The sequence below is a fragment of the Zingiber officinale genome, chromosome 6A (genome assembly GCF_018446385.1).
Source record: "Zingiber officinale cultivar Zhangliang chromosome 6A, Zo_v1.1, whole genome shotgun sequence".
Lineage (NCBI taxonomy): Eukaryota > Viridiplantae > Streptophyta > Magnoliopsida > Zingiberales > Zingiberaceae > Zingiber > Zingiber officinale.
Window position 1 is genome coordinate 102,193,268 of NC_055997.1, and position 23,830 is coordinate 102,217,097.

A 23,830-nucleotide genomic window follows, 5' to 3' on the forward strand; every position below is an offset into this window, starting at 1 on the left:
GTGTTTGCTGCATTTATTTGCTGCATATTGGTTGGATGCCCATGCTTGACATGCATACAGGATTTCTATACCTCTCGGACTGTTTATCCTTGTACCATGTCCTGGTTAGTACAGTTTTCTCCTGTTTACTACAGTTGCATTTTATCCTTCTTATATCAGGAGACTGTACGCATGATTAGTGCTAGATGTTATTTTTCTACTATGTATATCAGTTGTTACCCGCTGAGGAGTTGACTCACCCCGTGGATATTTACTATTTTCAGGTTGATGCTGTCAGGAGAGAGTTTCAATCGCTAGTTCCCTGCAGTCCACGAGGACGAGCGTTGATATTGTGGTTTTCTTTATTAGACTGTATTTAGACTTGTTTTGTTTTGATACTTGGAGCTTGCATGGATTGTACTTGTCGATGGGTTTTTAATTGGATTTGTTTTACTATATGCCTGCCTAGACTGCAGAAGAGGTAAGTTGATTTGATCGTCGGATTTGTGTTTTATGAGTGTAGTGGAGTAGGATATCGGTTTTGAGCTTTATGGGTATAGTTGAGTAGGGTGGATTTTGAGTCTTATTATCATTGCTTATTAAACTGCGTGGATGTCTATATGTTGTGGTTTGTTTATTATTGTTATTTATTCCAGCCGCATGTGGCTGAGGTATATGGTGATGTAGTAAAGTTTCAGATTGTCCGCCGTACAAGGGAGATGTTGTCGAAATTTTTTCGGACAGGGATTTCTCTGGGGCGTGACAGTGAATTTTGTTGTCTTATCCTTCATCTCCAATAGGCTTTCTGTTTGTTATCATCAATATATGTTGCACGGTTATTATTGTTTTTTCTGTTATTTTGGATCTGTGTTATATCGACAAATAAACAGTTCTATTATTTTCTATCGGATTATATTATTTGTGTTGCAAATTTTAGTTCTCTATCAATGATAATCTGTGTTATAGCTTCGTACATTCTTTTTTCTGTTAGTTATTTTTAGAAATTGTATGATTATTCTTGCTTTTAAATTTTATCTGTGTTAAAATTTCTTAGAAAACATGATTTGTTTTATTTTTTTGTTTATGTGTTATATCGGAAATTAAATTATCACTTTTATCTTATTGTGTTTGTACTTAGTGTAGCAAAATTTAAAGAAAAAAGATGCCTAGAAAATACTCCTCCGAAACTGCTACAAGGAAAAAAAAAAAAGCAACAAAAAAGAAGATGCCTCAATCAATGAAAAATTCTATCGATAAATTTATTTTGAAGGAAACAAAAACAAAGTAAGAAAATTTGATTGATTATTTATAATCAGAGGATCAAAGAGGCACAGAAATTACTTGGTTTGCAATCAGAAAATTATTAGTCCAAGACATTAAAAGCTCACTAGAAGATATCCTTCTAGCATAGTAGTTTCTTATAGCAGTTTAAGTACAAAAATACATAGTAGAATAGAAAATAAATTGAATTACAAGTGTTGTTGTGAACTATTGAGACTAGAGCTCTATTTATAGCCTACTAGTCAAATCTGACCATTTGCTGACGCGACAGCTCTGAGCGCCTAGATGTGGATAAAATTTTATCTACATCGAGAATAATTCGCAACGGATACGCGACTGACGTGTCATCACTTAGTAGCCCGTCTAGGAGGCACCCCTAACTTCTAGCCAAATAAATTGGGTTCACCTGAACCCATCTTCCAGCCTTCTTCTTGAGCAATCTTTCGCTCTGACTTCTCGTCTCTCGGAAATGCTGCACTCTTCCTTCTCACTCGTCAGCGTACTCTTCTGCAATACATCATCCCTCGGATGCACCGAGTCCATCGACTCTCTCCCGTACCATCCTTCTCGTTAGCTGCGTCTTTCCGTCAACTTCTTATACTTCTAAGTTTCTACACACTTAGACACAAGGTATCAACACACACAAGACCTAACTTAACTCGGTTGACCACAATGAAACTACCTCGATGTACTTACAAACTCTAGGGATAACATCCTTTGTAACCTTAGCTTGACTCTTAGACTTAGGATTAGTCTCATAGCTATATGAAAAATCTCTATAGTATGAGGACATATTCTCCTTGGACTTAGGTTTGTATCGCAAACCTTTCTTGTCCTTAGATGACTCTTGTCTATCTAAGTCTAGATTTTGCTTCTTGGACCCTTTAACATTGTTAGTCATTTTCTTTAGAATCTTTTTAAATTTAAAACTCTTGATCTCAAAACTTGATTTTCAACCCTTAAATCCTCAAATTTTAATTTTTTTATTATTGCCTTGAATATTTTTCTTTTTCGGCATATTTAAATTGTTTTGAATTTTTTCCTAAATCATTTTTTACATTCTTATTCTTAGATAACGTTGTTCTAGCAAAATATGTTTTATAATTTTTCTTAGAATTATCATGCTTCTTATTTTCATGATAACAAGCTTTAAAATTATAAAATTTAAATCTAGCATGCTTTTATCATGACATAAAGAAGTATTATTAACTAATGGTATACCTTACCTTTGTTCTTAAAAGCTCCCCCTTGATTTGAGTTTCCTCCTTTATTCTTAATTGGTGGCAAAAGATGAATACGTTCGCCCCCAGCGCCCCTGCCAACCCTTTCCAGGGCCAACACGGAGGAGGAAAATCACGGGCGGCTACTAGCCTTTGGAATAGTGACTAGCACATAAGGGAGACATTTATCTCGGCTTTGCAGAGATTCGAACCCCAAACCTCATGATGACAACACCTCATGCGCTAGCCACTAGACCCATCCGAAGGGACCTCCTTTATTCTTAATTGAAATCATTCTCGTTGGATATTGATTCCAATGATGTCCCTTTTGATTGCAAGAGAAGTACACAATATGCTCCTTACCCTTTCATATCATGGGACTAACCTCTTTTGACTTCTCCTTCATCATAGGTACCATTTTACCCTTCTTCTTCATTAATCTTAGACACTTACTCTTATAATACTTCTCTCTATACTCAAAACATATGATATGATTTTAATTTTTACAAATAGAAATAGTTATACCTTCATGATTTATAGAGGTGACACATGCTCCTTCATTGATTCCAAATATAGACACTTCTTCTTGTTCTAGTGTTAATGAACTATGTTTCCTCTCGTGGATGCCTCTTTGATTTCATCCTCAGATGTTGAGTATCTTTCAATCTCCAAAACCTGTTGTTCTTGATCCAATGAGTTTTCCTCTTTGAATTTAACTTCATTTTGCATTGAGATAGGATGTTTATGAAGCTTTGTCAACTTGTTCCATAACTCCTTGGCATCTTGATATTCTCTTATCTTGCACAAGAGATTGTTAGGAAATAAATCAACCAACAATTTGGTTACTGATGTGCACATTTCATTTAGGGTTTTATTATAGTTTGATATACATCCTGTCCCATTTTATATGCATATATTTCATATTTTCATTTCTTTGTACTTCATTTTGATACTTTCCTAGTTTGGAGAACTGCTCTTTCCTTGTTTTTATTGATAAGATATATTTTCAAAGTAAAAATAGAGCATAAATCCCTTAAAACATGAAGTTAGAGCAAAGATCATGCTCTGGCCATGTCCCTTGACATAGGCGTGCTCCTAAGGTCATGAAAGATGAAGAATGAAACGGAAAAGGCTTAACATTGACTAGTTATGCCTCATCATCGAGCCAACACATGAAGCATTCAGGAAGAAAAAGGGATTCAAAAGATCATTAAAATAAAGTTTTAATCGAGGAACACACTCCAGTTGTGTCTCATGACATTAATATGTTCATACGAAAGAAATCAGGCTTAAAACAGTGCTAAAATGGAGCCAACAGCTTCCAGCACGACTTTGTCATGCTAGAGGGTATGATCGTGACAATTTTGGCAATTTTCCAGAGTTGACCATGGTCGACCATGCCATCTTGCCATAGCCGTGTTGAATTTTGATGTGAACCAAAAGTAAAATGGCTATAACTTTCAGTTCGATTGGAATTATGGGTCATGCTACTTATCAAAAGTTATATAATTCAAGATCTATAACTTTGCTTCTGGGTCTAATATGAGAAATCTGGGTTTAAGAGTAAAAAAATCCATTTTTGTGGAGCCTAACAAATTTGCAGATCTAGACAACTTGGGAGAGATATAAAAGAGTGAAGGAAACCTTTCCTAGGATCATCTTCGACTAGGGGACTCCGCCCCCTTCCTTGGGAGAGGATTTTTTTTCCTCTAGGGGAAACCTTAGAACAACCATCTTCATCCATCTCGACAATCTGTCCACCTCCAGAGCAAGGATTTCATCCTAAAAAACTGGCAACACATTGATAAACATTCTCTTCTCTATATCTTGTGTATTGAGTTGTAGATTGCTATTTTCTTTGTCTCTTGGTTGTATTTCTGTCTCCATGGAATAGATCTCCAGATTCTAGGAGTAGGGAGTAACTATGATGTGATTATTGATGCATGAACTATGTATTTATTCATTTTCATGTTCTATGATATGTTTGTTTGTGATTCAGGCCTACTATGTACATACAATTTTGATGTCAAAAATAGAAGATTCGTATCCCATGAGGTATGGGGATAAACCGAAATGAAAACTCAATCTTTCAACCCATAGAAGCTCGAGGCGTGGAGAGTCACCTACGAAAGCAGATCAGTATACCACAAGGACCAATATACTATCATAGATCTTAATAGATTAGTTCCAATTTGTCACCATATAGTATGAGAAGGTAACTCGGGGGTTGTGAGATCATATGACAGGGATCTTCATAAGAAATAAATCCCTTAGCTTTGTCACTATGAAAGTAGATGATCAATTGGAATGAATATGCTGGTGTAATTCCAAAAGTTCACATCGGATACTATAGGATAGTCTATCTACATAAATAACCATTGAGATAGAAAACCAAAAATAGATTAGATGTTTACAGACATCATAGTGAAATTGAAGTCTTAGAATTGTTCCCCCTAATTCTAACTTCTCCCTTCGACCATTTGCCTTCCCTTGACCACCTCTACTTTAAGCTTCTCTCAAACCTTTCCCTCTTGCTCTCTCAACTCTCTCTCTTTCTCAATCTCTTATTCTCGTGACTACACATAACCTTCGACTGTCTAGATAACTTACTTTACAACTTCAACTAGTGCTTAATCAACAGTCTCTGTAGATCGATATTTTTATTACTTGATGACAAAATCGTGCACTTGCGATTTACCACATCATTTATCTTATCATTTGTCGCGGATCTCTTGACTTGCTTTTCGATCCATTTATTCTTCCATAGAGGTTCTCCCTTTTTATCTTTGGGAGCTTCAAATCATTCCATGAGAGAAAACTATTGCTTTATGTCCATCATTAAGAAATTTTCTATTCTTGACTTCCAAAGATCGAAGCCTCCTAATACGAAGGGTAGAGGTGTCCGGATGTCATATTTGAACACATCTCGGGAATCCATTTTGAAGTTGAATTATTTTGATGATTAAGTCCTTAACTTGTTGAAATTTAGGGCTCCTATTCTTCATCCTCTAGCTCTTTGCTCTTTCTGCGACTAGTTCGATGAAGAGAGCTCGCTCTGATGCTACTTGTTAGGACTAAAAGAATTCATATATCTTTATAATGGTATGATATTATTCATTTTGAGTCTAACCTCTCATGATTTTATTTTGAACTCTATCTAAAAGGCCACCTACTAATGGAGATATCTTCATTCTTTTAAGTCCATGATTTTTTTATGCATTTTAATGTATGACTTTGATTATATTCCAACAATCATCCCCTCAAGCAAAGGATCATCATTACTCTCATAGTTCTAGTCTCTCCGTAAGTATTTGGTTACTCTTAACCTACTCCGGGTCTCCTTGCAAGCATTCAGTTACTCTTGATCTGCTTCAGGCCTCCCCATAAGCATCCAGTCACTCTTGACCTGCTTCGGACCTCCTCTCAATTCTGTTCATGGCCACTCCATAAAGCATCGGTCTGAACCATAACTCTGATATCACTTGTTAGAACATATATGAGCTAGAGGGGGAGGTTAAATAGCTCACTTCGCTTCTTTAAACTTGAATGACAATGGAAAACCTAAAGAAAAACTCTCAATGGCTAATACCTTCGATTTTACTTGGTATCCACCTTTTTGAGGTGACTAATCTAAGGGTCTATTCCTCACTCATAATTTCACTATGAAAACCTCCTTGTAGGAGGTGGAGAAGCCTAGTATAAATCTGGAACACGAGAAATACAACAAGAAAATGAAAGCAAAAACAATTAATACAAACAACTTTATATGAATCTTGCTTTAAATGCTTTCTTATTGCTTGAAAATGCTTCTTGATCAATTGGAAATGTAGTAGAACTTCGCTTCTAACTTCTCAAGAACTGGTTATGAAGAAACTCCAAGAAACTCCCTTTTTAGGGTTGCTTTCGGACCGGAAAACGTCTCTCAATCGATTGGCCTTACCCCCAATCGATTGTCAAATCAGATCGACAATTTAAAACCTACGACCGACCCTTTTTTGCCCATCCAATCAATTGGTGAGTCATACCAATCGATTGACAGCTTCCAATCTATTAAGCTAATCGATTCTGAAGCTTTTTGTTCTCTCACGAAGAGCTTCCAATTGATTACCTCAATCGAATGATGAGGTATAAATCAATTATCCTAATCGATTCTATTGTCTCTTGTGCTCATGCGAAAAAACAATCAATCGACTGCCTCAATTGATTGACACCTCTGAATCGATTAGGTTAATCGATTTAGAAACCTACCGTGCTTTGCGAAAAATCCAACTAATTAATTGCCCTAATCGATTATGAATGCCAGAATCGATTGACCTAATTGATTATGGCTCTTTCTATTTTTCATGAATTGAGCTCCCAATCAATTGGTGGTGGCATTGCTCAATCGACTATGTCAATCGATTAAAGCACCAAAACCCGAAGCTTTGGGTCTAGGGCTTGCCAATCGATTAGTGAAACTCATCATTCGATTTGTAACCTAACTTCAGCCTTTTCAAGGTTGAATCTACATTTTGCCTAGTATCAGTTGACCTCAATCTATTGAGACTTGTCAAGTGTTCAGCTAACTATTAACCTAGTTAACTTTCTCAACAAGTGTTCGATCCTCCTTGATTCACTTGGACTTTTTCTTCACTAAGTATCCAGTTCTCCTTGACTTATTTGGATTTTTCCTTACTAACCTTCCCATTGGTCTTTCCATCACTAAGTGTCCGGTTCTCCATGATCCACTTAGATTTTTTTCTGTTAACTTTCCCGTTGGACTTTCTTTGCCTAACTTACACTTAAGATTAGTCACTCGATAAACTTCTCACCCTTACCTAATCTCTAGTTATGACTTCTATTGCCTAACTCTCAGTTAGAAGTTTTTGTTATCCAACCTCCAATTAGGACTTTTCGAGTTAAGCATCCAGTCATTTCTTGACCTATTTACTTCTCACTCACATATTATCAAAAATTGAAACTCAAGTTCGAATCAATCCGAGTTTAGTCAACTTTAACTTAAGGATGATTATACCAACAACCTCTCTATTTTCAATGTTTAATAATATATTTAAATTAGGTGATTTCATTAACTTAACTTCCATCTTCATCCTATATCAAAACATGAATGAGATTATCTTAAATTAAACCCTACCTACACAGTTAAATAATTTTAAATGTCAAAGTTTCAATCAAAACTCTACCATGCTTCATTCAGATTTCAATCAACTAAATTATTCTTTCGGTTGTCTCATGATTAAATTAGTCGACTATATTTTCGTAATTTTCAATAACTATATATATTTTCTTAAAAATCATAAGTCAGGAAAAAAAATGAGGCCAATTCGCCCGCCAGTATTCCTTGTAGTTATCAATTTTGTCGTACCTATGTATTCAGTTATGGCGTTAGCAATCAGGCCGCTTAGCTCCACTTCTGCTTTGGGTTTATGATTAAAAGATTCCCCTTTCTTTTTTTTTATTAAAACGTGGTCCCCCCTCCTAACCGATGAGTCTTAATATTTCACGTACGACTCAGATCAGCTCAGCTCTGTCCTCGGAAAACCCAACCTTTCTCCGCCACCCATCTCGTTACCCTCCCCAGAGATAGCTGGGCCCCACTGAGCGTAATACGTGTTTAACTCGAGCCCCGTACACTTAAACCTTTGTTATACGTCACCTCTCTCTCCCCCTATATATCTCATCGACCCGTGCTGCGGGCCGCGTCGGTCTAAGAGTCGCCATAAAAATTAAATAAGGGCGATTCAAAATTTGTGAGGCTGAGGTGCTCGATGGATGGGCCATGGCGGAGGAGGAGAAGGAGAAAAGAAAGCGCAATTAAAGCTGGGAATATGTGGTTCAGTTCTCAGGTTGGAGCAGCGGCAGCAGACCCTTATCCCCCTCCGTTTGCTTCATTCTTGGAACGACAAGGACCAAGTAAAAAACGGAGGAGGAGGAGGAGGAGGAGGAGGAGGAGGAGGAGAGAAAGGAGTAAAGTAATGCGTGGTTTGGAGGATGCGGCTGGTCCCCGCGGCGAGGTCGAGGACGAGGATGAACCGGCTGCGACGGCGGAGGATGAAGTCAGCCTGCGGCAATGGGTGGACCAGCCCAGCCGGCCAGTGGATCTGCTCCAGTGCCTCCACATCTTCCGGCAGATCGTCGACGCCGTCAACTCTGCCCACGCCCAGGGCGTGGTTGTCGGCGGCGTACGTCCCTCCTGCTTCGTCATGTCTTCCCTGGATCGCGTTTCCTTCATCGAGTCCGCCTCCTGTTCCGAATCCTCAGAGGACGACGATTTGACGTCGGGCCGCTCAAGGCTTGGCGGTGGTTCCTCCCGGATGGTGGCCTCCGAGGAGCCGAGTGGCGGGGTCGAGGACGAGAAGGCGGCGTTCCCGATGAAGAAAGTGCTGCAGATGGAGGCCGCGTGGTACACGAGCCCGGAGGAAGATGCTGGGAAGCCAGCTACATTTGCATCGGATGTTTACCGATTAGGTGTCCTTCTTTTCGAGGTTTGAAGATCTTTCAACTCTTTCTTCGTGCCTTTTTCTTGATTTGGTTTTTGGTTGGGCAGCTAATTGAGATGGGATTTTCTTGTCTAGCTGTTCTACTCGTTCGAGTCGCTAGAGGAGAAGTTTATATCGATGGCCAACTTGAGACACCGTGTTCTGCCGCCACAGCTTCTGCTCAAATGGCCCAAGGAAGCCTCCTGCTGCCTTTGGCTGTTGCATCCTCACCAGGATACCCGGCCTAAGATGAGGTGAGTTTCTAGATCTTTTGGAACCTCTGCTGCAACTACTGTTTTATTTCATTCTTTAATCTGTTTCATTATTGATATTGATGGAATTACACGAATTGTTCTTTATGCATGAATTTCTCAAAGTCTCGGAACAATGCAAAATCAGATCGCATATATCATTGATGTACAACAATTTAACGGAGAATGACTGCGAAATCTAACCTGAATTCAGAGTCATTATTATCGAACTGTTATTGTTGTTCAACAGTATGAAGATCAAAGACACAAATCTTATGGCAGGTTGATCTTCCAAATGAAACAAGGAGACACCAGCCATTTTCTTCTATCGTATGGAATGACAAGAAGTCTCGACACCTTACCCTTTAGGGGTCCCAACCCTTTATATACTTTAGGCCATTTATGTTATCAGCCCATCAGAGATAAGATATAAGACAAACCGGGTAACATGCCTCTACACACAAGGTTCATATCAATTAATTTAGCCCATGATTAATATATTAATTAGATCATGTATTGGGTTTAAGTCTTAATGACAAATCCATATGTTATGAATTTAACATGTAAGCTCATATATGGAGAAATAAATTCCAACAATTTTCCACTTGGGTTACATGTGATTCTACACATAACAAACCGTCAAATATCTTTAGTTGAGCTCAACAATGCCACTAGATGCTAGAAATACCCATTAGAACAATCTGATCAATTAATCTCATTAGTATATGATTCAAATAGTCATCGTTATCATATCTGTAACAAGGCCAATCAATAATTACAATACCAATGCTACTAATGACATAAATATGATATGAGCGTATAGTATGAAAATTATATGAAATATGATATGCACCTATTTTCAACTGGTCCTTTTATGACCCAAAAGGGTTCAAAATCATAATTACAAGCACCATATACTAAACAACTATAGTAAATCATGATTTCTTTGTTGAAACAAAATAAGCATAAAATAATAAATAAAAGCTCCCACTAAATGGGTACTTCATTCAAAAGAAGAACCCCATACGATCCATGACAGACATCTCTATGATGTACTCTTGTATGTTACCCTTTCTTACATACCACATCGAGACAAGCTTTGTAAGAATAGTAGTTGTCTTGAGCTTTTCATTTGCAGTGAATTGTTCTGCTATCTCTTTGAGGAAAGACTTGTCATCCTTCCCCTCAAGAATTAAGCCCTTGATGGATTTCAGAACGGACAACTTTATGATCATTGGACTCATAAGGTTGAATTAGTCTCATTTCTCAACTGTACCATTTTGATCAACGGTACTTTAGTACTTTCACTAGTCAAAGGTGTGGGACGATCCTGCTTGAACGCATTGTCTCAATCCATGCATCCTAACACAATTATTATGTGTTCTTTCAATTTCATGAAATTAGTACCGTTAAGTACGGGGATGTTGTTAATGTTGGTAGATATAAAGTGTGCTATCGAATAAAAAGAATAAAACTCATGTTACAAACTAAATATGCGTATATTTAAGCAAGTAAATGCCAACACTTTGGTGATTATATTAGTTCAATTCAGCAACATTTGTGTAAATGAATAGAACACAGAAAATAAACCAAACTTCTGAAGTTGACCATCCTTGTCTAGCAATCGAGGTATAATTAATAGTTGATTGCATCTTGAACAATAGTTGACTATTTGACTTACTGTGCTCGAGTCAGCCAATCAATTGAGCCAATTGATTGCTCAACTTACTGGGCACAATCAGCGCACAACAGTCGAGTGTGTTAGTTGACTAGCAAACCTACTGTGCCTTAACTGTGCACATCAGTCGAATTTGCCAGTTGATTGTAAACATTGTTGTTTGTTTTATGGAAGATCGAATCAATCGGTTATGGAAAAAATAAACGATGGTTACAAAAAATTTGATGTTGTTCTTCTTGGAATCACAAGCGCTTTTAATCCAAAAAACGGAATCTAACACAAAAATCTCATGGAAATTAACATAAACTGTAATAGACTTCTATTTTTGATTCCTTAATTTAGTTCTAATGCTATAATTATCAATGAAAACCTACAACTCTTATATCAAATGGTGGAATTCACAAATTGTTCTTTATGCATGAATTGCTCAAAGTCTCGGAACAATTTGAAAATGGATCACATATATCATCGATGTACGACAATTTAACGGAGAATGGTTGCAAATCTAATCTGAATTCATAGTCATTGCCATCGAACTGTTGTTGTATAACGATCAACGACAAGAAACCTTGTGCAAAGTTGATCTTCCAAAGGGAACAAGAAGATGACAGTCATTTTCTTCTTTCCGATGGGATCAGAAGAAATCTCGACACCCTACCCTTTGGGGATTCCATCTCTTTATATACTTTAGGTCCATTTATATTATCAACCCATTAGAGATAACACAAACCGAACAACAAGCATCCATACAGAAGGTCCATATCAATTAATTTAGCCCATGATAAATACATTAATCAGATCATTGTATTGGGCTTAAGTCTTAGTGGCAAATCTATATGTTATGAATTTAACGTGTAAGCTCACATATGGAGAAATAAATTCCAACAATCTTTCTTCATCCAAGCATATGCAATCCTAATGTTTAGCTGAGCTTTTGATCTTCCTTTATCCTGATGCTTACCACTTCTATTTGTTTAGTTCTCTTGTGGATGTTAATGAAAAATACCCTTTTTCCTATATGAAATTGTGATTGTTTTATGCTGAGAATTGTTTCTAATGTATTCTTATTTTAAAATAATTATCCACTTTCCAATGCTAGTCTGTAATTTATTGACATTTATTATAATTCTCAATAGAGAGCAATGCTCTGATCATGGAAATTTTACGCTGCATAGAGAAACGAGACACATTTGTACCCCCATTGCTAAGTTTTGTCTAGTGTAGTTGGAGTTCTCTTGCACTACAACTTAGCTAGGGATAGTGGTAGAGTTGGTCTTATATGAGTACAGTATGTTCTTATAACAATGGTATAAATGATAAATTAAACATTGGAGTATATTAAAATATCATTGTGAAAAATGCTGACTATTCCAAATTCAATCAAGGAAATACAAGAATTTTGTTCCCCTCCTCACTCATGAATTGGGTTAATTTCACATATTAAGAATTGCATTTGACCAAACCACTTTTCTTTTTAAAATTTTATAGATGTAATATTTAAAAAAGGGTTATAAAAGCACTTAGGATCCTTCATGAATCAAAATTTAGGTTGACTCAAAATCACTATTTGCTTTTTTATAGTTTACTCTGATATTTTAATTTTTAGATGTATTACATATCATACTAGATAATTATCTAGTCTAGATTGTCAAAATTGGAAAATATAGTCCATTTTAAGGTCGGTGTTTCTAACAATTGTTAGCTCATAATTTTTTTACAAATATTTTTTTTAAAAAAATTAATTTGTCATTGATCTTGATTTCAACTAACATATTATTTTTATCCATAAATTGTTTCTGTTTAATTAATTTCATCAAAGTGGGTTTGAGTTGCAATTTTTATCATCTTCTATTTATAACATTTATCCATTTTCAATATTTGAGGTCCACCAAAAGATACCACACAGTACAATGCATTGTACAACATTACAACCTAAAGGCAGTTTTCTTGAATGGAAGATATGAAGGGGAGGAGGGAAAGTGACACAAAAAACATAAATGATGGAGCTCATATGTAATTTTTGTGATCTTTTCTCTCCTTTCTACTGATTTTCCAGCCAAATAAACATAGCCTAAGAGATGAACAATTGGCGTTTCTAATTTCTAAGCGGCTAAGATAGGTTTTGGGCACTGCACTATTGGAGATCTGTTTTTTAAATACCCAGAATGATAATATAATAATAGAAAACTGTTTACTAGTATTTGAAAGATTAGGTTGGATGTGAACAGCATATTGAAACCAGATTTCTTCAGTAGTCCTAACTTGTTGAATTTGATTTTGTCTTCATTCTACATTTACATGAAAAGCAATTGGCTTTTGTGCTTGAGTTAGTTCATTCTATTTTTTTTTTATTAATTAATATTGGCATTGTTAATAACTGAATGAGTTGATGGTGTATAGTACAGTGGAGTATTGGAAAGTGAGTTCCTCAATCAACCAAAGGATAGTTTGGAGGAGCGTGATGCAGCAATTAAGTTGAAAGAAGAGACAGAAGACCAAGAATTATTGCTGGAGTTTCTTTTACATTTGCAGTTAAAAAAGAAGGAAATTGTTGATCAGTTGCATAATACCATCCGTTTTCTTACTGCTGACATAGAAGAAGTCACACACCAAAAATCAATTCTCAGTAAGAAATCATGTTCAAAACTGGACAAGGGTGATCGATCATCAAAAGAAAAATTAGATGAACCTTTATTGGATTCTGTAAAAGATGAATATTCATTCAACTCGGATGCTAGAAAACGCTTGAGACCTGACCTTCAGAATTCCATCCAAGAGAAGCACTATAATGTTGGTGCTAAAGATCCAAGACCTAAAAAGGTTCAGCAGATTCAGGAAAATCCATTATCAAAGAGCTCCCGATTGATGAAAAACTGTGAAAAGTTGGAGGCTGTCTATGTTTCCACGAGATGCAGGACAGTGAAACAAGAAAGTCAACCAGGAAACAAATTCATTCACATTATCAGTAGTGGCAAAGGGTCAAGTTTTAGGCCCCCCCATGGAAGTTCAGTTGATGATTGGGACTATGATGTAGAAAATGTTGGTAGAAATGAATGGATTAATCCTTTTCTTAAAGGCATGTGCAAATATCTAGCATTTAGTAGGTTGAAAGTGAGGGCTGATCTTAAACAAGGTGATCTACTGAATCCAAGGAATTTAGTATGTTCAATGGGTTTTGATCGGGATAAAGAATTTTTTGCTACTGCTGGTGTAAATAAGAAAATTAAGATTTTTGAATGCAACACTATTCTGAATGGAGATCGTGATATTCATTATCCTGTAGCAGAAATTATTAATGCCTCAAAGATAAGCTGTATCTGTTGGAACAGCTATATCAAGAGCCATATAGCCTTGAGTGACTTTGAGGGTGTTGTACAGGTACCATTTCTTTTGATTGTTAATCTAACAATTCTCTTTTTAAAATTTTCTGAATAAAGATATCAACTGTTAGGCATGGGATGCAACAAGAAACCAAGTTTTTGCAGTAATGAGAGAGCATGAGAAACGAGTATGGTCTGTTGACTTTTCTCTCACAGATCCGACGAAATTGGCTAGCGGTAGTGATGATGGCGCTGTGAAGATATGGAATATCAATCAGGCAATTCTATTTTTGCACTTGGTGTATGTCTGCTTTTGAACTGTGTATACTGCTGTAATCACTCTGGCAAATATTATAACAGCTTTGCTTTTAAACACAATAAATAACATCCTTCAAATGATTTGTCTTTCAGGCTGGGAGTGTTTGTACTATCAGAACTAAGGCAAATGTGTGCTCTGTGCAATTTCAACCTGATTCTGCTTATTCACTTGCAATTGGTTCAGCAGATCACAAGATCTACTGTTACGATCTCCGTAATTTAAGAATACCTCGTTGTACTCTGGTTAACCATATGAAAACTGTGAGCTATGTCAAGTACCTGGATTCATTGAGTCTAGTATCTGCATCTACTGATAACTCAATAAAGCTATGGAACTTACCTGCAAGTGCATCAGGAATAATAGAAAGTCCTCTTCAAACTTTCACTGGCCATGCAAACATTAAGGTAAAACATCTATTACAATATTTAAATCTTGTGCCAGGGACTTGTTAGGTAGGAATTTTATCCTTATTCATCTTATTTTGGATGTCCTACTAGCGTAGTTGTGGCCCTTTGCAATAATCACATTTTCTGGGAACTTTTTGAAACTGAAAGATGGATTTCATGCATCATTGTCTTGTTGAAGTTCCTGAAATACTAATTCAAAGAATCTTTCATTTCTATAAAAGATGACAAAGATTGTTACACAATGATGTAAGAATTTTTTGCCATCTCACAATCAGATTCGTGGATTTTTTTTTGTGATTCAGCAGAGTTTATTCATCTCTGTTGTTATTTCATGTTTAATTTTAGCCATCGTTTTTTTGTTGTGTTGAAGCTGATAGTGCCATGAAAACATAATATTATACGATAAATTAGTAAAACCCGTATTTAATATAAAAGATAGTGTGAAAATTCAGTTTGTATAACAAAGACCATGCAAATATCTCAAATTTGTGCTGTGCTAAAAGATGGTGTTTTGTCATTGATAGATATAGTTCCCTACAGTTGTTTTTGATCTTCCGTCAATGATTGTTTGCTTCCTCTATTAAAAACTTTCAACCATAAATTCTTATAGGTTCCCGTATTTATAACTCTAATAAATCAAAACATAACTATTAGAATATAATAGTTAATTTGAAAATCAATTACTGCTTCTTATGGGCAAATTCCGGTTGGACAATTAGCATTTCAAAGATTAAATAGTAGTAATGATATCCATTAATTAACAGAAGAATTCCTTGCAGATTAGAATCCTTGACTTTGTGTTTATTTTCTGGATAATTTCTAAAAGTTTGGCTAAAATATAGACTTCCGAATGTTCTTTTCAGTTTAACTTGAGTACATACCTATTCTTCTTACCTTCTATAGTCCCTGATATTAAGTTGTTCAATTTGCTTTCTCCAGAATTTCGTTGGTCTTTCTACCTCAGATGGATATATTGCTACAGGTTCTGAGACAAATGAGGTATGTATAATTCTTATGTTCAAGCCTGAGCTCGAGCATGTTTATTGTTTTTCATCTATGACACAAATATCTTGTTTGGTATGTAACCCGTGTTAGGAAATAGCTACTTTGCATATCCAATACGTTTCAGTGAAATCATCAAGTAATGTGAATATTAAAACACATTAGGTATAAGATTTGTTAATTTCGCTTGACTGATTACAAACATGAATGTGAAAAGAGTATTATTCAATTTGTAAATATTGATATGTTTAGGACACAATAATCAAGAAGATACAAAACTAAGTGGGGTTTTAAGTTGCTCCAAGTTATTGTCCTTGAGATTAGATTATAGACTTTGTATATATATTAATTTACAAGGTACAATTAATAGAAAACATGCCCTCATGAGTGTATACTTTTAATAGAAAACATAATACTGTGTATTTCTTTCAAGGTACAATTAAACAAGGAAAATTTTCTAAATCACGCACTAGAAGTTGGAAATTGACCACCAAGCAAACTTAGTCTTACGGATAGTCCAATTGACTAATAGACTATTGTTTTCACCTAAATGAATCTATCGATATCCAAATTCAGATATGAGGGCACAGGTTCGTAGAAGTCATAGGAGTGGGTTTAAATTTGAATTTTGATCTATGGAGATCCATTAAGGTAAATTGATTATTTCACCTTAATAAACCTATCTTTCTCAAAATGAAAATTTAAGGGCATGAATAGGCTCCTGAAATCTCGACAGCGCATTGATACTCTGACTTTTGTATTTTGACATGTGGATATCCATTAAGGTGAAATGACTATTTCACATTAGTGGACTTATAATGCTCAAAATGTATGTTTGAGGGTATGAATGGGTTCTTAGAATATGCATATTTCCATTTTGACTTATGGAATAACACACTAAAGTGAAATAGTCATTTCACATTGATGCGTCCATACTCTCAAAATGCAAGTATGAGAGCACCCACATACTCTTGCAGGACCCCCAGAAAGTCATACATAACAACTAGCATTTGGATCAGTATAAATTTATCAAGGTGAAATATATGAAGTTGAAATGACTATTTTACTTTAATGGACCTTCACTAACACTTGCATTTTGAGTTATGTAGGACTATTATTTCACCTTAATGAACATCCACAAGTTCAAATGTAATTGTGAGACCACAAATATGCTTATAAAGGAACCAATAGCCTATTCATGCCCTTGAACTTTCATTTTATGCCGTGAATGTCCATTAAGGTGAAATGATCATTTCATCTTCATGGGCTGAGCCCAGATCTCCTATCCACAAAAAAGTAGATTAGGAGATGGACCATTTACAATTACGGTCCCTCCCTGAGTTCACCGTCCTCTCAGGTGAAATGTAATTGTGAGACCACAAATATGCTTATAAAGGAACCAATAGCCTATTCATGCCCTTGAACTTTCATTTTATGCCGTGAATGTCCATTAAGGTGAAATGATCATTTCATCTTCATGGGCTGAGCCCAGATCTCCTATCCACAAAAAAGTAGATTAGGAGATGGACCACTTACAATTACGGTCCCTCCTGAGTTCACCGTCCTCTCAGGTTATAGTTTGAGTCAGGGCAGATGACCGATCCCCGCTCGGCGCCAGGCTGCCTAGCCACTTGCCCACTGCCAGCGACCTCTGGCCATCCGTCCTGACCCAAATTATAACATGCGGGGACGGTGAACCAAGGAGGGATCGTAATCAATTGCGGCTGGATTGCGGCTACGATCTGACCGCAATTATAAGTGATTCATCCCCTAGTCTACTTTTTTAATGGACCAGAGGATCTGCCCCCTCATGAACCCGGCAAAAAAAAATACAAATTTGCCACATCCAGCATGCTGGTAGAGACAACCAGCAAGCTTCCATGGATTTTTACAAACTCATTCATGCTTCATGTTTGAATTTGGACACGTGTAGGTTCATTTATACAAAAATAATTATTTTACGTTGTAAAAATTATGCAAACCTTTTCTAGTCGAGTAAATAATCCATCAGTTGGCTGGATTAGATTTAACTTGCTTGATACAACACGATGTTCCTTCACAACCAAACTGATTCTATAAATTCTAAATAATGACCAGAGAACTAATAAATAGTAATGCCAAGCTGATTGGTTAATGATGCTTACTAATTTCCTAGCAACATTCATATGCATTTTCTTGTTTTGTATCAGGTTTTCATCTACTACAAATCTTTCCCAATGCCTGTTTTGTCATACAAATTTGGCGTTACCGATCCAATATCTGGCAAGGAGATGGATGACACATCGCAGTTCATATCTTCTGTATGCTGGCAGGGTGAGACCTCCACGTTGCTCGCAGCAAGTTCCACCGGCAACATTAAGCTCTTGGAGATGGTTTAATCACGACATAATTTCCCTTGTGCGGAAATTTACATGTAGTAGTAACTAGATATAGATTAAGAGAAAATTAGAATATTGTAAATTAAGAAAGAAAAGAAAGGACGGACTAAGAGGGAAATGATTCATGTACATCATTGTTCGAGGTATATAGCTCAATTACACAGTTTTTTTTTCTTTAAAGAATTCAAGTGTTACTCTTTTTGGGTAGAAGAAATCAAGTTTGTATTTGAGCGGAGAATGTTAAATGTTTTATATCTTTTTTAATCTCAAGTACATTTATCTGACCAATTTGTCTTCTTCTGACAACATTTGTTTGATAATCTCTACTAATCTCGGAGGTGGCGACCCTCCCTAGTTCATCCAGTCTTTACACATGTTGGTTTTATTTGATTTGAATACCTATGACGATTCTTATTTTAAGATTCGCACTTGAGAGTATTTTCGTTAGATAATCACTAATCAATCGAGTCGTTACAAAAGTAATTCGAATTTAAGTACATGTAATTGAAAAATAAAAGATATCGACAATTTAAAATAAAAGATCTTGAGCGTAGTCATCGTCGGAACAACGTTCGAGCATTGTAGAATCGTTTTCTAAGCAGTGCGTAAGAGAGAAACGTCTTTGAATTGACGTGCTCAAGGTTGGTCGAACTCTCCTTTTATAGCCCGATCCGGGCACCTGGATGGGTCCTCGGGTGCCCCCATAGTGCCGACGTGGTGTGCTCTCGTTGAACCTCTATCTTGTGAATTTTATCCATCTCCAAGCGTCCGGACGTCTGGACTGTGACGTAGGCTGATGAATCAGCATGCGCCACCTCAACCCATTGCCCGGGTATCTTATCCACTTGTTCGAGCGCCTGGAACAACTCCGGGCGCTTGGACCCCTTTTTCATCCTTGCTTTCCTATGTCATAAGGTTAGGTCGACAAGCAATAATATATAAAGAAGAGTAATATTTGACAGTCTCCGAACTGTCCAGTCCTGACTTTGAGTTTAACTGAAACTCTAGCTCGGACAGACGTCTACTGTTCCCTCAACGGGAAATGCGTCATCACCTATTCCTCTCAGGAGAGTTTATATTTTGCTAAACCGGTCTTCCAAATCGTTTGGACTTTTGCTTAGCATCTGAGACTTCAGGATTTTCACCTATTGTCCTCGGATTTCCCATCTGCTGTTTGCGACCTCTAGAACTTTCACCTAGTGTCCTCGACCCTAGAATTTTTGCCCGATGCCCTCGACCTGCCAAGACTTCGCTCAGTCCCTGGGACCATAACTTCATTATCTAGTCGTAACTAGGACTTTTCACCTGCCTAGCATCTACTAAGACTTTCATCTTGCGTAAGTTCACTTAAGACTTTCCTATACACTTAGTCAAGTTTGTTAGAACAATAATAAAATTTAACTTAGAACTATTTACCAATATTAAAATTTATGTTCGATTATCTGATGTTCCTTGTACTAATAATCTTTCATTTTATTTATTTATGATAACACGGTTTAAGTTAAGCATAAAGATAACACATCAATAAGTTAAGAACAAGTACAAAATTTTGACAAGCAAAAATTTTCAAATGCTGTTTAAGTATTGAAGTAAGAATTGTTATAAGTAAGAAAGTGCTTTTTCAAAATAATAACTTTTTAAGTATTGAAATAAAACTTAGAGATATTTCTAAAAAAAACTTTGACTTCATACTTCCCTTGAAAAATAACACTTAATTTTCTTTTTGAAAAAAAAATACTTAGCTTATCTTTTTTCTTTAAAAAATACTTGGTTAAATATTTAACTTTGAAAAGAATTTTTTTGAGTAATATTTAGTTAAATACTTAGTTTTTAAAAAAGAGTTTAGCTACACTTTTGAAAAAAATACTTTGCTTTCTGAAAATGAACAATACTTAGCTAAATACACTTACGAAAAAATTCTTTGCTTTTTGAAAATACTTAAAATACTTAACTTTTAACCTTTTTGTCTCTCCCTTTAACATATATCAAAAAAAAAATAGGAAGTGTTCTTTGTGAAGCTCTAAATAACTTGGGAGTTTTTTTTTTTCAAAAATTTGAAAATGAAAAAAAAAATAATGTTTTAAAATTCCTCCATCTTGATTAATGTCTTAAAAAAATAAAAAACTCTTTAATTAAGTGCTTTGAGTTTGAGGAAACTTTAAAATTAGGTAAACTTAATGACATGATTATAATCCTAGAGTCTAAGCATGAAAAAATCAAAGTAAAATAAAAAATAATCATTTACTTTTCTTAGAAGAAATGTTTAACCTTTAGCTATTGACTGTTTACCATAAGGTAGTAGTATTCATTTGATTAATCAAATTAAGTAAGTGATCTAGCTAGTTTGGCTAAGAAGGATGACTTAACTTGATCAATTTGAATTAGTTTTTTTCGCCTAGATTTTATATTGATGCACTACATAAACATTTGGAAATCCAGGCAATACCCTATGCATCTTATACCATTCTAAGTATTTTTCATATATAAGTAAGGTAATCCTAGTGTACTTGTGAGATGGTCTGGCTGAAACCTTTGGGAACATGCTTTCTAAGGAAAAAACCTAGGCTAAGTCCAATATGTGAAAACACTAATAAAAGTGAGAGTTTTGAAGAAAACATAACCTTTTAGCCTAGAATTTTAAAATCAAACTAATTTTTAAAGATATGAGATTTTTGAAAAAGATAGATAATATGATTTTGAAAAAAAAACATAATTTTAGAAAGGCAAAAAGAAATGATTTTGAAATAAAACATGTTTTTGAAAAGATTAAAATCTATTCTACGAAACATATTCCTAATTATCTTTTAAGTATACTAAATTCAAGTTCAGGTAGGATTTAGTAAAGATATCTGCAAGGTTTGACTTGAACTCGATATAGTCGAGTACAATGTTACTCCTATCTATATTGTTCCTTATAAAGTGATGTTTTACTTCTATGTGTTTAGTTCTTGAGTGGTGTATTAGATTTTTTTGTTAAGTTGATTGAACTAATGTTATTAATAAAGACTTTAGTATTTTTGTATTCTAATTGATAGTCTTTTAAAGTGTGCATCATCTATAATAGTTGAGTTATACATTCTCCCATAGCTATGTGCTCTGCTTCAGTAGTGGATAAAGCAACACAATGTTACTTTCTATTGCACAAGGTTACTAGACATTGACCTAGAAGTTAAAGTACCCAACTAAGTCAAATATACTAGTCCTAGGGTACCAAAGTCCTACACTTAGTGTGCCCTTAATATACCTAAGTTTTCTTTTTATATTTATTAAGTGTGATTCTTTTGCACAAGATTGGTACCTGTTGGATCATAGAGTTCACTAGAGGGGGGGGGGTGGAGGAGGTGAATAGCGATCGTTAAAAATTTGTAACAAAGTCAAGTCGAGTACGTAGTGGAAATACGAAAGACACAATGCTAACACAAACCAATTTTACTTGGTTCGGAGCCTTCGTCGACTCCTACTCCAAGGCCCGCACTCGTCGAGTGCTTTCATTGGGCAATTCACTAGCAGTTTGCAAAAAGGATTACAAAGATAAATACAAGAACTCTTAAAAGAAATACCGACAATAATTGAGAAGAACTTGAGCCACAAGTTGTCAGAGAAGCTTCGCAGCATCGCATGAGCAGGGCGCAATAGAGCAGTCGTGGAAAGAAGTTGTTGTTGGTAACTCTGGAGGAAGGCTCCTTTTATAGGAGTGCTCAGGGCGCCTGGATCCCTTCCGGGCGCCCGAGCTGTGACGTCGGCTCGGCCAATTAGCACGCTCCACATTTGCGACGAGATAGACTTTTGCCTTCCGGGCGCCCGGACCAGTTCTGGGCGCCCGGACTAACTCCGGGTGCCCGGATCCCTTCCGAGCGCTCGGACCACCATTTTCCAGCATATCAATTTTCTACAAGAAAATGTTAGTCTGAGGTAAAATAAAAGTTTTACTACCCTGCAAAACAAAATGTTAGTACAATTATATTAACAAGGGTAGTAATTAGATTCTGTCTCACCAAGACCAGAATCTAGCCACGATCTCAACTTAGATTCCCGAAATGGTTCTAGGTTGGATCGACGCATACTGTTCCCTCAAACGGGGAACGCGTCCTCACCAAGTCACTCCCCTCCAGTGACTTACCTTAACTTACCTACCAGACATTCAGTTAGCCCATCGACCTGTCTGGACTTCGTGTCAGCTATTCGGTCAGCCCGTCAACCTAGTTAGACTTCGTACCAGCTATCCGATCAGCCCGTCCAGATATCCGGTCAGCTCATCGACTTATCTGGGCTTCGCACAAGCTATGTGGTCGGCCCATTGACCTAACTGGATTTCTCTTGCACACTCAGTCAAAGTGTTAGATCACAACAACCCTAACTTAACCTTCTATGTCATTTATCAAAACCTGAGTTAGATTGTTAGTGCTAACTGCACCAACAGTACCTAACATACATACTAACTACAAATAAAATATCAGGTCGACTTGTAGTTAAGTATAATAAACTCCCTATTGCACTTCTATAATATTTTAAGTTTACTGGATTTCTTCTAAGTTTGAATCAATTTTTACATTAGTTATCATTGGGGTATTGATTTTTTAGAATTTTTCATTCTAAATTTTTTAATTAATTATTTAGCATATTTTGTTTGATTGACATAAATGCCTTCTTTGATTTGTTTTATTTGTAAGTCTAAGAAAAAAATTAAGTTTACCTACCAAACTCATTTCAATTTCACTTTCCATTAATTTAATGAATTCTTTTAAGAAAGTTATATTGGTTGAGCCAAGAATTATATCATCTACATAGATTTGGAATATAAAGATATTTTTTTTAGGATTTTAACAAATACAGTTGAGTCAATTTGGCCTTGGTTAAATTATTTAAATATTAGGTATGTAGATAATTATTCATACCAAATCCTAGGTGCTTATTTTAGACCATATAAAACCTTTTTTAGTTTAAAAATATATTTTGGGTTATCTAAATCCTCAAATCCAAGAGGTTAACCTACATATACTTCTTCTTTTATGAATCCATTAAGAAATGTAGACTTGACATCCATTTGAAATAATTTAAAATCTTTATGTTCTGCATATGCCAGCAACATCCTAATGAATTTTAGTCTAGCTATAGGGGCATAGGTTTCATCATAATCTCATCATTCTACTTGACTGAATCCCTTAGCTACTAATCTAACTTTATTTCTTACAATTTCTCCTTTGTTATCTAGTTTATTTCTAAAGACCCATTTTGTATCAATTATGGATTTATTTATAGGTTTAGGTACTTGTTCTCAGACTTGGTTTCTTTCAAATTGGGCTAGTTCCTCTTACATCGTAACTATCCAATCTAGGTCAGATAGGGCTTCTTTTATAGTCTTGGGTTCAATCTTAGAGATAAGGGCTATTTGACTTAAATTTCTATAGAATGATCGAGTTCGAACTCCTAGGTTTGGGTCACTCAAAATTTAGTTAAGTGGGTGGTTGGATCTTAATCTAGGTATTTTTATGTTAAGGTTATCAATTAATTCTTTT

The 23,830-nt window shown here is 35.8% G+C and overlaps 1 protein-coding gene across 3 annotated transcripts; it reads left to right on the forward strand.

The window, feature by feature from the left end:
- Window positions 1-8,190: 8,190 nt before the first annotated feature.
- LOC121997194 (protein SPA1-RELATED 4-like) lies at window positions 8,191-18,494 on the forward strand. 3 transcript variants are annotated; one of them, XM_042551476.1, is made up of 7 exons: window positions 8,191-8,965; window positions 9,056-9,213; window positions 13,294-14,266; window positions 14,340-14,486; window positions 14,620-14,931; window positions 15,874-15,933; window positions 18,126-18,494. In XM_042551476.1, exons 1-7 carry the CDS (start codon window positions 8,249-8,251, stop codon window positions 18,312-18,314), a joined length of 2,556 nt encoding a protein of 851 aa, XP_042407410.1. In that variant the 5' UTR covers window positions 8,191-8,248; the 3' UTR covers window positions 18,315-18,494. The 3 variants fall into 3 exon arrangements, with proteins under 3 accessions (XP_042407410.1, XP_042407411.1, XP_042407413.1); XM_042551477.1 differs by lacking the exons at window positions 15,874-15,933; window positions 18,126-18,494 and having other exon boundaries at window positions 14,340-14,509; window positions 14,620-14,885; XM_042551479.1 differs by lacking the exons at window positions 15,874-15,933; window positions 18,126-18,494 and having other exon boundaries at window positions 14,340-14,530; window positions 14,620-14,757.
- The last annotated feature ends 5,336 nt before the right edge of the window (window positions 18,495-23,830 follow it).